Source organism: Nycticebus coucang, chromosome 11, assembly GCF_027406575.1.
Source record: "Nycticebus coucang isolate mNycCou1 chromosome 11, mNycCou1.pri, whole genome shotgun sequence".
Lineage (NCBI taxonomy): Eukaryota > Metazoa > Chordata > Mammalia > Primates > Lorisidae > Nycticebus > Nycticebus coucang.
In genome coordinates, this window is record NC_069790.1 from 79,876,785 (window position 1) to 79,891,118 (window position 14,334).

At 37.2% G+C, this 14,334-nt stretch overlaps 1 protein-coding gene across 17 annotated transcripts in view; it reads right to left on the reverse strand.

Annotated features, from left to right (window-relative positions):
• NRCAM (neuronal cell adhesion molecule) overlaps positions 1-14,334 on the reverse strand; it is a 324,369-nt gene that overhangs the window by 27,790 nt on the left and 282,245 nt on the right. For 4 of the 17 annotated variants that reach the window (XM_053608896.1, XM_053608898.1, XM_053608894.1 and 1 more), the window contains 5 exons: positions 13,596-13,711; positions 12,058-12,262; positions 9,716-9,838; positions 8,626-8,811; positions 7,597-7,632 (listed from right to left, as the gene is read on the reverse strand). In XM_053608896.1, coding sequence (XP_053464871.1) covers positions 7,597-7,632; positions 8,626-8,811; positions 9,716-9,838; positions 12,058-12,262; positions 13,596-13,711 — 666 coding nt within the window. Of the gene's footprint in view, positions 1-1,130; positions 1,257-7,596; positions 7,633-8,625; positions 8,812-9,715; positions 9,839-12,057; positions 12,263-13,595; positions 13,712-14,334 lie in introns of all 17 variants that reach the window. The other 13 variants (XM_053608905.1, XM_053608901.1, XM_053608903.1 and 10 more) reach the window with 6 other exon arrangements.

A 14,334-nucleotide genomic window follows, 5' to 3' on the forward strand; every position in this document is an offset into this window, starting at 1 on the left:
GAAATTTTGCAAAAACAACAAATTTGAATATTTTAAGGGACCAGACGTCACTTAACACTTCAAGAAAGGAACATTCTTTATAAGCTAAAGACAGAATCTAGGACGCTTAGGTTTACCATTTTAGATGATCATAAATGTAGTCATGTTAAACGGATCAATCAAAATATCTTCCAAGAAAAAGTGACTGGATATCTGAACTGCATATTGATCGTATATATTTTCATTATCTTCTTTTTTAATACAAAGGAAGTTTCCTTATCTGCACCATACCTGATGAACTGTTCAGTTTCTCAAAGGATGTTTACAAAAAGAACTGCAATACATTAAATAGCTTGAGTGAGTTATGGGAGGAACTGTTTTTTAAGATTCACAAGGTGTATCTTTTGGTAAACTTAAACACCTTCTAATGTCTGCAATTTATAGATTAAACCTTTCCCAATTTATTGGTTTTCTAAAGAGATAGTTATTTCTAAAAATATCTATGCGCGTGATAAAAACCTAAACATGTTTATTAAATGTACAGCAGGCTGCACTAGGGAGGGGGCGCTGAGTTTTCTTAAACTGCTGAAAGTGAAAGCTGCCCTATCTACCAGTAGGAATGACCAGGAATTCAGTAGAGTGCCTGACTTGGGTATATATCAAACATGGAAACATGATGGATACTTGCCCAAAGGATTACATTTTTCCAACGTCTTGTAAAATTTTCTTGGTTTAATTTGGGCAAAATGGATACTTTTAAGTCAGTTTGATTTTTGCTACTTCAAGATCCAATTCGGAAAAAAAGAAAAACAAACAAACTTTTCTTCTTTCCTACTTGTACTCACAAATATAATTCATTGTTACTCTTGTTTACATGTCATGGGCATAAAACCAGTTTTAATGTACCATGATATGAAAATGATATTGTAATGGAACTCATGCCCTTTGTTGTTAATAGCATGAAAAAAGGGATTCCTAGTTATATATAAAATATGTAATAGGCTGAAGGTTCACTACAATTGTTTTGATAACTCATTCGTTTAACTGGATCAAGTTATGCAAGATGATTTATAATGAGTTCTTAAAAATGCTCATAACCTCTTGAAATGTATCCCCCCAATTAAAAGTTGGGTAATGAAATTATTTCTTACTGCCTGCTACACCATATTCAACATAAAAGTTCACATGCTCAGGTCCCTCATACTCCCAACTGATATTGGCATAGGTGTCAGCAGCTGCCGCTGTAAGATTGCTGATCCTGGGATTTACTGCTTCAACTAAACATACAGTAGAAGAATAAAACAAACAATCAAGTTGCAGCATCAGACACACAAATACAACATAAGAGCATCAGACACACAAATACAACATAAGTTGAAATACTCTGAAATTGTGAAGAGAAAATTAAATCAGAACTTACTGTTAAAATTTAGAGTTAACTCATACTTTCATGACAGAAAGAATTTTCATTTATTAAATTATATTCTTGGGAAATAAATTAGTAATCAAAAATCATGATGTAGAATATTAAAATTTATGCGTTCTATCACATGAGGTCTGAATAGGCAAACTATTGTACCAGGACACATGACAGCCTTCGTTTACTGATGTGTGCTGGAGAGTGGATTGCTCAACAATCCCAGGGCAGATGTCATTGTGGAATATCAGAGACTCAGAGACTTCAAGGTAAAATGCGGCACTATGCGGCCACTTTCCAATTCTACTGGTCATCTCAGTGCAGGTCTTTAAAGAACTGGTGTTGGAAGGAGAAACAACGCTCCTTAGAATAGTGGCCTTGGATCTGTTTTGAGACATAAACTTCATTGAAAATCTGACTTCAGGGAGCCCAGGGACCTAGGTGAAGACCCCCCTGCCTTAGAGAATGTTGGATGGTTAGAGTGTTCTGAAGGAGAGCTGCAAGAGGAAGTACCAGATATGCTATATCAGAAGTTAAGAAAGAAGAAATAAAAGGAGTAAGCACTATTTCATTGAACATCACAGAGAGCAAGGCAGTCTTATCTGTTAAGTGTCTGCTACACAGCATTTTATGAAAAACTAGAGTGCAACTTAAATAGCTTCTTAAAAATCCAAATTATGGATACTAGATGATGCCACATGCTTGCTACTAAGTCAAGACAACATCTAAAGTCATTTAAGAATGTTATTTGACTATTTGAGGCTGACAATTCTATTAGCCCTACCTTAGTAGCTTAAAGTAAAAATGACACATTTACAGATATACTAACTTGAATAGTTAAAAAAGTAAGATCTATTTCTAATACAGATGCAAGAGAAGTATCCTTGCAAGCGCTTTCTGTCTGCCTGATTGTGGTGGCCAAGATTGAGTAAAGGAATACACGGAAAAAAAGAAAATGTAAGATCTATTTAGTATCCCAGAGAAAATGTACTAGGATAGTATATCAGAAAGCATCAAATGGGTTTACTCAGACTATAAAGTTAAATTCTAAAATAAATTACATAATTTAGAAGCCAAAGCCTTCTGCTGAAATAAATGTAATTAGATAGCAATTCTTAGGATCAAAAAAAAAAAAAAGGAAATATAGCAAAGAAGTTAAATAATGCTCTTTACCTCTGAAATGTAAGTCACCAACACCATGTATATTTGGTGTCTCTCTGAGCTAAGCACAGGAAAACAGCAGAGAGGAAAACCAATTATTGAGTTACAAAGAGTCCTTCTGTGAACCTAATTGATTTTAGTTTTCTGAGATTTTCTTCTTAAAGGAATATGATCAGTCAACAGAGATGGTAAATATGCACATGTGTATAAAACATCAGTAGTAAAGAACCCAGGCAAAGCATTAATTTTCTTTAAAATTTGGGAATCATGGAACTGAGAAATTTAGTCTCAGAGTAATTATGGAAGATGTCCAAGGCAGAACCATATGAAAATAATTTTAACAGAAGAGCATTTAGCTGCTGCTGTTGGTTTTTTTGTTGTTGTTGCAGTGGTTTCTATTGATGCTCTCTTCTTTTTCTTGAATTTCTTCTACAAATTGTTTAATATTATTTTAATTTTGTCTACAGCTTTATTGAAATGAAATCAGTATTTCTTTTCTTTCTTTTTTTTCTTTTTGAGACAGAGTCTCACTATGTCGCCCTTGGTAGAGTGCTGGGGCATCACAGCTCACAGCAACCTCAGACTCTTGGGCTTAAGCGACTCTCTTGCTTCAGTTTCCCAAGTAGCTGGGACTACAGGTGCCTGCCACAATGCCCGGCTATTTTTTTTGTTGCAGTTGACATTGTTGTTTAGCTGGCCCAGGTCAGGTCGGGTTCTAACCCGCCAGCATGGGTATGTGGCCGGCGCCCTACCCACTGAGCTACGAGTGCCACCTGAAATCAGTTTTTCTAGCAGGTGTCTGCTCTTCCGCATTCCTTACAGCATTATTCACGATAGCCGAGATAACAATCTAAACGCTCATTGACAGATGACTGGATAAAGAAATTATGGTGAGTGTACACATACATATATGTATATATATATATAAAATGGAGTATTATTGAGCCTTAAAAGAAGGAAATCCTGCCATTTGCAACAATACAGATATAAACGTGGAGGATATTTTGCTAAGTGAAGTAAGCTAGACATAGAAAGGTTAATACTGCATAATGTCACTTATATGTGGACCCTAAAAGAAGTTGTACTTAAAAGAGACAGTGTGGAATATTGGTTGCTAAAGTTTGAGGGAGATCTTGGGGAGATATTGGTCAGAATGGTACAAATTTTCCATTATAAGATGAATAAGTTCTAGAGATCTAATGTATAGCATAGTTTTATTAAGTATGGTTAATATTATAATAAAGTATTGTATACTAGAAATTTGCATTTAGCTTATTTTTAACAGCATCCAGAAAAGATAATGCAATTTCATAAGGTTATGCTATTTAGCCACTTTTATCATAATCCTTTTAATCTAAAATCTTTTAATCCTTTTAAATCCTTTTAATCCCTACTCATCTACTTTCTCACTTTCTGAAGAAATACCCAGTGAGCACGTGACGTACCCTACTGTCGTCTTCCATGGGGGCTTTCCCAAACGTCTGCCTACTGTGAGTCTTTCTCTGTACATACCTACCAGTGTAGTTACCTACATTTTAGCTCCCTAAACTACACATCTGACCTAATGTCTTCCCTATTTAAAAACAGGGAAGGATGGCTTACCTCTGCCTCTGCCTCTGCCTACAGATGAACACAAATTCCTTAGCATCCCTTGGCACTCCCAGCCATCAGGAACTGTTATCATCTGGCCCCATTGAAGTTCCATCTCAGCCTCTTCTTTCCCACACCTGCTCTACCTTTCAGCCACACTGGATTACTGGGTATAAGCCAACCATCTGTGTGTTTTCAAACCTCTTAACTTTGCTTATGCCCTCTACCACGACTACATACCTCAAACCCTTCACTTATCTGCCAGAAAACAAGGCAGATAAGTGAAGGGCTTCAAGGCCCAGTTCCATATTACTTTTATGGATCCTGTTTGGCAAAATAAATGGTTCACTCCCCTATGCTCAGATACCATTCTGTTCAAACTACTATTTATTATAATAGTTTAAGTTAATATTTATATTCTGTGCAATCTATTTATTACTCTTTTTATGTGCTGGTCTTACCTGCCAGATTTTAAGCATGTCAAAGGCAAGATTTGTTTTACTATTGTTGCTATACGGTGTCTTTAAAAAGGCTGGTGCATTTTACATGCCGGGTAGACATTAGCTCTTGAATTGATTGAACCTCTTATGCTTCTAGGTAGTCTTGTTTTGTTTTGTTTCTTTTTTGTTCAGGCCAGATAAAGGTATAACTTTAAACTTGATTTTTATGTACTGGTTCTTTACTCTAGAAAAATAATACAGTGAGAGTCAGATCACAGAGAGGATTCACCAGTTGATCTTAGGTGTCCTTCTCTGCTCACTCCTAACTTGTTGGCCAAATTAGACTGCTAACTAGGACAAGAATGCACATTCAGTTCCTGCCTTCCAGTTCATTTCTCTCTATCCTTGTAGCCCAATCCTCCCTATCCTTGTCACCCAACATCAGCGTCCTAATGGTTGATCCCAAGGGCACCAGAGTAAAAGGCCAAGGACAAGTGTCTACCCATCAACAATGCTGGGACATAGCTTAAATCCCTTATCAGCATGTTCTTGGTTCATTGTTACAGATGACTTCACAGGTCTACCTCCTAGAGTCCCAGGGCCTGAAACCATTTAGAGACAGAAATTAAACAAATACAGCAAACATGGAGGGTTTTAACAAAACAAGAAAATGGATCAAAATAAATAACTTGAAGATCTAAAGTATTTTCCATGCTCAAATTAATTATATTGAGAAGAAGGATAACAAGAAGGGTTAGTGTGGCATCAGTTAATTAAATTATCCTGGTTTCTCCTTCATAGTTTACCTTTTATAATGTAATTATACCCAGATTTGAAACCCTGAATTTCATTAACATCTCTTGAAATCTGTACAAAAATTAAGAAATGTAAACTCAGGTCCATTTCTTTCCCCCTCTTGGACCAGAAGTGACTTAAAATCACTTGTTATGAAATCACAATTCATAATAAAATCCTATTAGACATTGGTGCTTCTACAGGTAAGGATATCACACGTTTTCCTCTTGATTCACTTCTAATTTATTCCCATTTGTATTATTTTAAGTTAAAATATAAAAGATCCATTTAAAACTTAAAACTTGAAAGGATTGTGGAGAACTTTAATTTTTTCTCCTGCTAGACAGCATCTAAACTCTGCATAGAGAAAGGAGATAGAAAAGAAGATAGAATTTATTTTTAGACTAAATAAAAAATACTTTTAAGGAAGGAAAACTCAGGATCACAAATTATGCAAGAGCAGTTTAAAGTCTTACTATGGTAGAAAGTTATCATTTTATCCAAGTAATGTTTACTGATGCAGTGTTAAAAGAACCAATATTAAAAATCAGGTCAGATTTAGCTTTCTTTTTTTATTTAAACACAATTCCTTTCCTTATTGAGATTTGTCAGATGTTAACGTTAGAGGCTCAATGAACTTTCAGACACTTAATTTTTACTGGTCCCTATAAGTAAAAATTATAATTTTTATAATTATATGAATTATAAGTAATTCACAATTCAATTTAGTTATCATCAAATGGTAAAACCAAAACTCTTTTAATGAAGTTTTCTTTTAATTTAATCTGTTAAAACAGGAGGTGATGTTTCTCCAGTGGAATGCATCTCCTCTTCCAACATAATGAGTCAATGGAAAACTCCAATTTGCTTCACAGGTAGCCCTGTTGAAGTGCAATTTCTCTGCTACCAACTCTAAGCACAGGCCCAGTGACATCTCTACTATGTAGGAAAAGAGGCCAAGGTTTTACTGGAATACTTCAATTAAGGTTACTACAGCAGTAATCTGCTGTAAAAAAAACCCAGGACTTTAAGTGATATCTAATTATCACGGAAAAGAAGTAGACCTATAAAAGAAAGTTTACATCTTTCTACAATATTGTAGAAATTTTGAATTTCTGCACATTTGTCCTTTTAAGTCTAAAAAGACAAACATAGTAAAACATTATCAAGATGATGGGAGAATGGCCACAGTTCTTGTTCAATCACTCCAAAATCTATCTGATCTACATTTAATAATTTACCAAGGGTGCAAACATAATCAAACAGAAAAAACTGTATCAAGCCTAAGCTCACAAGAGTGGAATAATTTAAGGCAAAGCAATTCTTTCTCTTGGTCTTCTTCTGCATTCCTATTTGTACCTATTTGGTTTGTACATGCCCATGGACATGCCACGTGAAAACGGTGCCCAGTGGCAGGAACTGTGCTGCTCTCTAGGAACTGACTGAATCAACAGCCGAGGGTCAAAGACTGGGCCTCTTTGGCATTGCCATGGGTGGAAGACAAGTTAACAACTTATTTAAGCAACATTTTCCCTATAAATCTTTTGGACCCAGAGAGCTTTTAGAAACAAAGGAGAACAAAAGAAGTCTCTTGTGGATTGTTGCCTTCTACTCAGGAGGTGAAGACAGGATGGAGTAACAGTGGAGCAGAGCATGCAGGCTGACTGGAAGACTCGCTTGCAGGGAATCCCAGTGGGGAGACTTAGACCCAGACCAGCTGCACGATGTTCCTAAACCCAATCCCAAGTTGACAGTGTCGTGTAAGGCCAGTAGAGTGTGTCAATGAGGAGTGCAGCTAAGTCAGATTAGAAGAGGAAGCTCTGTCTGATCTGCTTTCTCATAGGCTGTTTTTATCACAAGGCTAATATTTCTAAACCCTTAAATGTGTGGTGTGGCCATATGTAGAGGATCTGTGACAAATCCAAAGTTTTGGTCCTGTCTGATCCAGCCAAAGTCATATTATTAAAAGCTAAGATTAGGCTTTATACCAGGGACAACTCTTGAAAAAAAATTGGGGAGAATTCAATATGTGGCTTTTTACTTATATAAAAGGACTAGAAATTAAATTTAATGCTGAGATAGGCCAAAATATTCTCCTTCTTTTGGTGGTTCAAAGCACATTTTATTTTCTCTGGTTCACCCATGCTGCACTTCCCCACATTTCACATCGCAAATTTCACACATGTATCAAGTCATGCAGATGAATGATTTTACCTTTGCCTGCACCTACATCAGGTGGAAGAATACCAGCTTTAATGAAGGGAAACAGAAATAGGACACTATATAGTTAGATGTCACACATCCATGAGCATGTATAGCGATACAAAAACACTTATTAAAATGCTAAAGCATGCAAGAAAAATGAAGCCACATCAAGTACAGGGGACAAAGATATGTTGGTGTCCCCAAACTTACACAGTATTCAAATCCACATAAGACTTAAAGTGCATTATTCATGCTTGTCTCTTATCTAAGAAGGCTTAGGACATTTCAAATCAGTTTTTGGATAGAAACGTCAATTTCTTATACTATGGAATAAAATCAAATGACTAATCCTTATGCAGCAGTACAACTTAGAGGCATGCAAAACCAGAAAATCTTTTCCAATATTTTTGATCATTGAAACCAAAATTTTCAGAATTTTTTTTAAAAGTATGAAAGAAAGTGTTAATTTTTAAATATTTTAATGTGGCAATTTTGCTTTTTATGTAGCAGATAATATACTGAAACACAAAATCTATTGTTCAAACACAAAATAAATGCACTATTTAATAATTGTTTCAATTCCTTGTTAGAAAATCTGAAATATGTGAACTAGAAAATTATTTCCAGTACATCAGGACCAGAACTAGAATTAGATATATTTATGTGTACACAGACAATGTGTGCGTATCCTATATATACATATGTGTGTATGTATAAAGTTGGAGATAGAAAAATACATTGCCTAGAACTTAAATTCAAGTTTGGCAAATACTATAATTTCTTGTTCTCATTGTAATAGTTTGATATGAGTTTAAAAGTTTCGCATGATCTAAAAAACAAATATCAAATAGGTATACTAGTATAAGCCACATAAGTGACTTTATAATACTATGTATATTGGAAAGAGAAATTATAAATAAGTGTTTGTATTAATTGGGTAAGACGACTAGTCCATGGTAAGAAGGAAACAGAAAGCATAAACTTGAGTTAGACATTTTTATTCCAGAATACTTATAATTAGATGGATTTTATACATACCCATCTTACCTTCGTCCACAGTTGTTACTGCTTCCTCTGTGATTTGACTTCCTGATCCTGCTGATGTTTGTGCATAGAAATAGAACTTATACCGAGTACTGAAATTTAAATTTTTTAAAGTCCAGCGTGTCTTGTTGGCAGGAATTTTTAAATCTACCAGAGGTCCTAATTCATGTGTACTGTTAACTGTCAATAAGAAATAATGAACAATTTCCCATTAATTGTTATGCTATCATAAATAAACGTGTTAACCAAAAATGTCAAACCTGGCTTACGTTGACTTTTATAATCCCACTCACTCTTTGCCTTATATTCTAAGTGATAACCTCTCCTAGCTCCTTAATATGTTTATCATATCGTATCATCTAACAAGAGGGACTATCTTCTCCATGGGCCTATAAATTAGTATAATTTTATGGCTGACTCACAATAGCATTTTTCTATCTCTGTGTTTTTTGTTGGTGGAATTGTGTATTGTTAAATAACCTCACATTTTTCCTTCAGAAGCCTGTGCCAAAGGAAGCTCTTTTTACCATTTTCTACTTACAGATAATGCCTGTCTAATCTAATTATAGCACCCACCTACAATCACCTCTAAAGGTCTACATATCACTTAATTTTCAATAGCATATACACCATTTTTCTTTAAAAAGATCTGGAGTTCTATTTGACTTGAGGGACTTGCAAGGGTACAAGTCAATCTATCAAATATTGAACACAAATGTCTTAACACTGTGATTAAGTGAATGAGGTGAAAGCTATGTTAATTGTAGGAATTAAGAACTTCGATTTGCCTTCATTGCACTAATGTACACAGCTATGATTTAACAATAAAAATAAACAAATTAATAAAAAAACGGAACTTCTATTTGTACAAATAATCAACACATTGAATCCCACAAAGGCATAAATGTATTCATGATCTATGTATATATGACTTAATTAAAAAATAAAAGATCTGGAATTCTAAAAGAACACTTGAAGGTTTATGTATATATTCTATAGATGTAAAGAAGTAGCTTATATTTCATGATAACAGTTAAATATTTTTAAAACCACATTTCCCCTTCTCTTCCTCCTGATAACTTACTTGGCTGATATTTTAGGGTGTACTCCGTCAAAATGCCATTCGGGTGGCTTGGCGGATCCCATTCCAAAGTGACAGAATCCAGCGTAGGATTAACAATCTTCAAAGACTTCGGAGCACTGGGGACTTACAATGACACAGAGGTTTTTAAATGTTTTAAAATGTGTTAAAATGACATTTCACAAGGCTCACATGATTTGCCATGGTTTTAGTCCTGAGAAACTCATTCCTAACTCAGCTGAAAATACATTAAATGAACCTATGACAAGTGCCTGTTTATTCTCTTCCTTTTTCTCTCATCATTTCCACTTAGAGTCATTAAAATCATCCACTCAAAATGCATTTTAACTTTGCATTTATATGGATCCCAAAACAAACATCTTTGAAAAAGATAGTACTTATTTGATTCATGAATGCTGTCTTAGTAAAAGCTAGTTACTTAGTTCACTTAGTTACCAAGTGAAATTGTGCTAACCAGACCTTTGAGTGAAACGCCTGTGTTCTGGGCCATTCAGGACTGTTTTCCCCAATAAGCCAGGTGCTTCCAAACAGTCAGAATATTCTGCCCACTGGGCTCTGGGCATGGGCCAGCCTACCCAGGTGCAGAGACATTTTTATCCTAAGAGCTGACAGCTGCCCAGGATCTGGTTGTGAGGGACAAAAGCCCCCCAACACTGGCACAACCCTGGCCCTGGGTAAGCCCTGAGGGATGACAGGTTCTCTGTGGCAGAGGCCAGCAAATTACCAGAGAAAACAAGCTGGTCTTCTTTTATTCATTTCCTCAAGAGGATGAAGGCTGGTAGCAATCCTCCCTCATGATGGTTACCTCCCCATCACATTCCCTGGAAACCTGTTATTGGCACCACTGTCTACTGTTGGGCTAAATGAAAACCAAAAAGTTAGCCTGAACTTCTGTCTGCCTATGTCCACCATCTCTTGGACACTAAATGCTTCCAAGACTACTCTCTTAACCGCAACCACATTCACCCCTCCTTTCTCCACATCTCCCCATTTCAGGCCCTCAACAGCCTTTGCCTGGGCCTAGAACCATGCCTAGCACATGGTTCTCAGATTCCTCAACCCAACAAGTGGTTCTTAACTTTCAGAGATCGCAGACCCACTTTGAGAATCTGATGACAGCCATAAACTCTTCCTAGAAAAATACATGCGGCGCTTGTGGCTCAGTCGGTAAGGCACCGGCCCCATATACCGAGGGTGGCAGGTTCAAACCCGGCCCCAGCCAAACTGCAACCAAAAAATAGCCGGGCGTTGTGGCAGGTGCCTGTAGTCCCAGCTACTCGGGAGGCTGAGGCAAGAGAATCGCTTAAGCCCAGGAGTTGGAGGTTGCTGTGAGCTGTGTGAGGCCACGGCACTCTACCGAGGGCCATAAAGTGAGACTCTGTCTCTACAAAAAAAGAAAAATACATGCACACTTTACATACAATTTTAGGTTTATGGAGCTCCTTAAACCCATCCATTGACCCCTGACAAGACAACATGATAATATCCATAGCATCCAATATCAGCTGTGATCTGGGTCCTCCCTAGCTGGCCTTCCTCTCTTTTCTCACCACTTCTGGCTGACAACAGGCAGTTTCCTAAAGGAGCCATGCTGTCTACAAATATCCTACTTCCTCTCTCTTTATCTTTCAATCTTCTCATCATTTCTATGATATGATCTCTTGAACCATCTAAAGGACCAGTGTGGTGGCAGTGCCTGTGGCTCAAAGGGGTAGAGCACTGGCCCCATATGCCAGAGGTGGTGGGTTCAAACCCAGCCCCAGCCAAAACCTGCAAAAATAAATAAATAAATGAATAAAGGACCAGTGTGGGACCTCACTCACAACAGCCTGGAGTGAGTAGAAGGAGGCCTGACTGTCAGGGGCAGTGAGATTGAGGATCAGTGTTGTAGTAGAATGGGAGTTGGGACACAGGGTGACTGTTATCCCATTGAGTTCTCATGCTTTTCAGATGAGGCTCCTGAGGCTTAGAGAAATTATAGAACTTGCTTCAGGTCAGAAAGTCAACAACCCAGATAAACATCATATTAGCAATGGTTCAGACAGTAGACGTGTGTAGAAAAATTTTAAGTCAAGGGAGAGGCGCTGGGGGTCAGCCTTTGGTGTTCTGAAACTTTCCACGTACTCTCAAGCTACATATGAGCTGACATTTTGCCAGCTTTGTGTGTGCTGTGTTGTTCGTCTATGGAGAAATCACATTTGGCTTCCAGAATCTACTTTATCCTGTAAGACCCCTCAGGCCACGTCACATCAGATTATACTTTATATCACATGTAACAAGATCTCACATGTTCCTGAGATCGTGGATACACGTCCATCCCATACCTCCTTCTGGAGTATTAAAGACACTGTCGGAGCTGGCTGGGCCCTCTCCTTTCCCGTTGACCACCCGGACGTTCAGTGTGTAGTGGCTGAAAGGCTCCAGGCCAGGCAACATGCCATGCGTCTTGCTGCCTTGGAAGGTGAGGATCTTTTTCTCAATGTGACGTCTGTTTCTTTTAGATGAACTCTGTGCCTTCCAGTAGTAAATCTGAAACAGCAAGAACGAAAGTCAGGGCAAACAAGACCTCTCCTACTCACAAAATTGTAGTTTTTAATCAGAAAATTCCCTTGGTGCATTTTAGAAAAAAATGACTAGCAAAACTGATATTGATTCTGAGGCAAGAGGAATAGAAGCCCATAGATAATGAGGGAAATTAAATTAAGACCACGTGACAAAGCTGGGCTATATATACTATTTTGTTGTAGGAGTATAAGTGAATTAAATGAAACAGAATGAGGCCTATATGGGTCTCTCTAGAAGACAAGGCAAATGATGACAATAGGATTTAAATCCTTTACTTGTATAAAATATTCTAAAACTAAAATTACTGTATAATGTTTACACAGTTTTCCTGAATTAATACAAGTTCATGTATAATCTGTCATTTAGTTTAATCCTAAAAATCATAGTGAGGCTTTCATTATTATTATTCCTATGGAAAAGATGAGCCTCTGGGCTACTGAGTAGCCACAGGGGACCCTCTCAACCAAGACTAGGGCTCTTCCATTAAGCCAAACTGTATCATTTAATTAAAAATGTTTATTTCTGTAGGCACAGGTTTTGGAGAAATGGGTAAGAAGTGTTGATTAACTTTGGTCACAAATCCATAATTCTTGTTTATTACATTCTCTCACATTCTTCTTGGGGATTTAAAGACATTTGCAAGGGAAGTCAACATATATGCAGAATCTGGCAATGTTAGAAAAAAACAGGAACACTGAACATGATGCAGTACACAAAATGATCTCTAGGGGTCAGGGTGAACAAATCAGAGTAGCAACTCTGTGCAACTCTGTGAACTCTTGGGTTCTTTGGCTGCCCAAGAATTAGAAAATCTCCACGAGGGGGTCTTTCTGTCCAAAGATAACTGATGCTTATAAGATTGACTGACTTAGGATGCTATGGTCTTTAAGTATAATCTGAATTGTTAAAAATATGCCTAAATCCTGGGGGTTATTTTGTGTGTTCAACACATATGATTCAGATTGCTTTAAAAGTGCAGTTAGTTGGTTATATTCTAGCTCCTTAAGAATTAGTTTTCCCCATTTAGTACACATGTTAATAGCTTATTTGGCAGAATGTTAGATAATCTTTGGGAAAAATAGAGAAAACTTTTTTTTCCCTGTCATTTCAGATGCAGTGAGATTTCAGGTCAACTCGGGCCAGAGTCCTTTGAGGCCCTGATGAGGCAATAAATCAAATTCAAGTTCAGTTCTTGAGTGGATGAACCAAGTAACTCCAGGCTTATTCAGTGCACATGACAAGTGTCATTTGCTGATCTGTTATGAAGGAAAGCCAAGGAAGCCTCCCTTTTACTTGCCCGATAGCCTTGCAGGTGTCCTCGGATACTCTTCAAAGGAACAGGGTCCCAATGCACCTCGGCTAAGGTGCTGTTCACCACACTCACACGCACATTTCCCGGAGCCACCATGGGGACTGCAGGAGAGAGAAGGAGCAGAAGCATTAATTTTGAATTTCATGCACATATGTCACTATCTCTAATAACTAGGGCTTCAATACACCAGCCTTATTCTATGGATTATTAAGGATTGAAAGTAGATTTTTAAATATCTTGTTTACTTGACTTTGCAAGAACAAGATTTGTTCTTGTTTGTTTCTTTGTTTTTATAGATGGAATCTTGCTGTGTTGCCACAGCTGGACTCAAACTCCTAAGTTCAAAAGATTCTTCTGCCTCAGTCTCGAGCAGAAAAATCATACATATTTTTTAATTATAACTAACGCTTGAAAAACGTTAGTTTAAACTGTGTGAGTCCACTTATCTGGGGATTTGTTTTTTCAATATAGTTGCCTCTTTGTATCCATAGGTTTCTATAATACATCTGCAACCAATTGCAGATGGAAAACACAAGTATTCCTGGATGCAAAACCCACAGATACAGAGGGCTGACTTTTCATATAGGCGGGCTCTGTCAGGCTGACTTTGGGACTTGAATATTCTCAGATTTGGGTTTCTGAGTGGGGAGACGGTCCTGGAACTAATCCCTGAGAGATACTAATGGATGACTATCTTATAATCACTTTTAACATTCTGAATTTC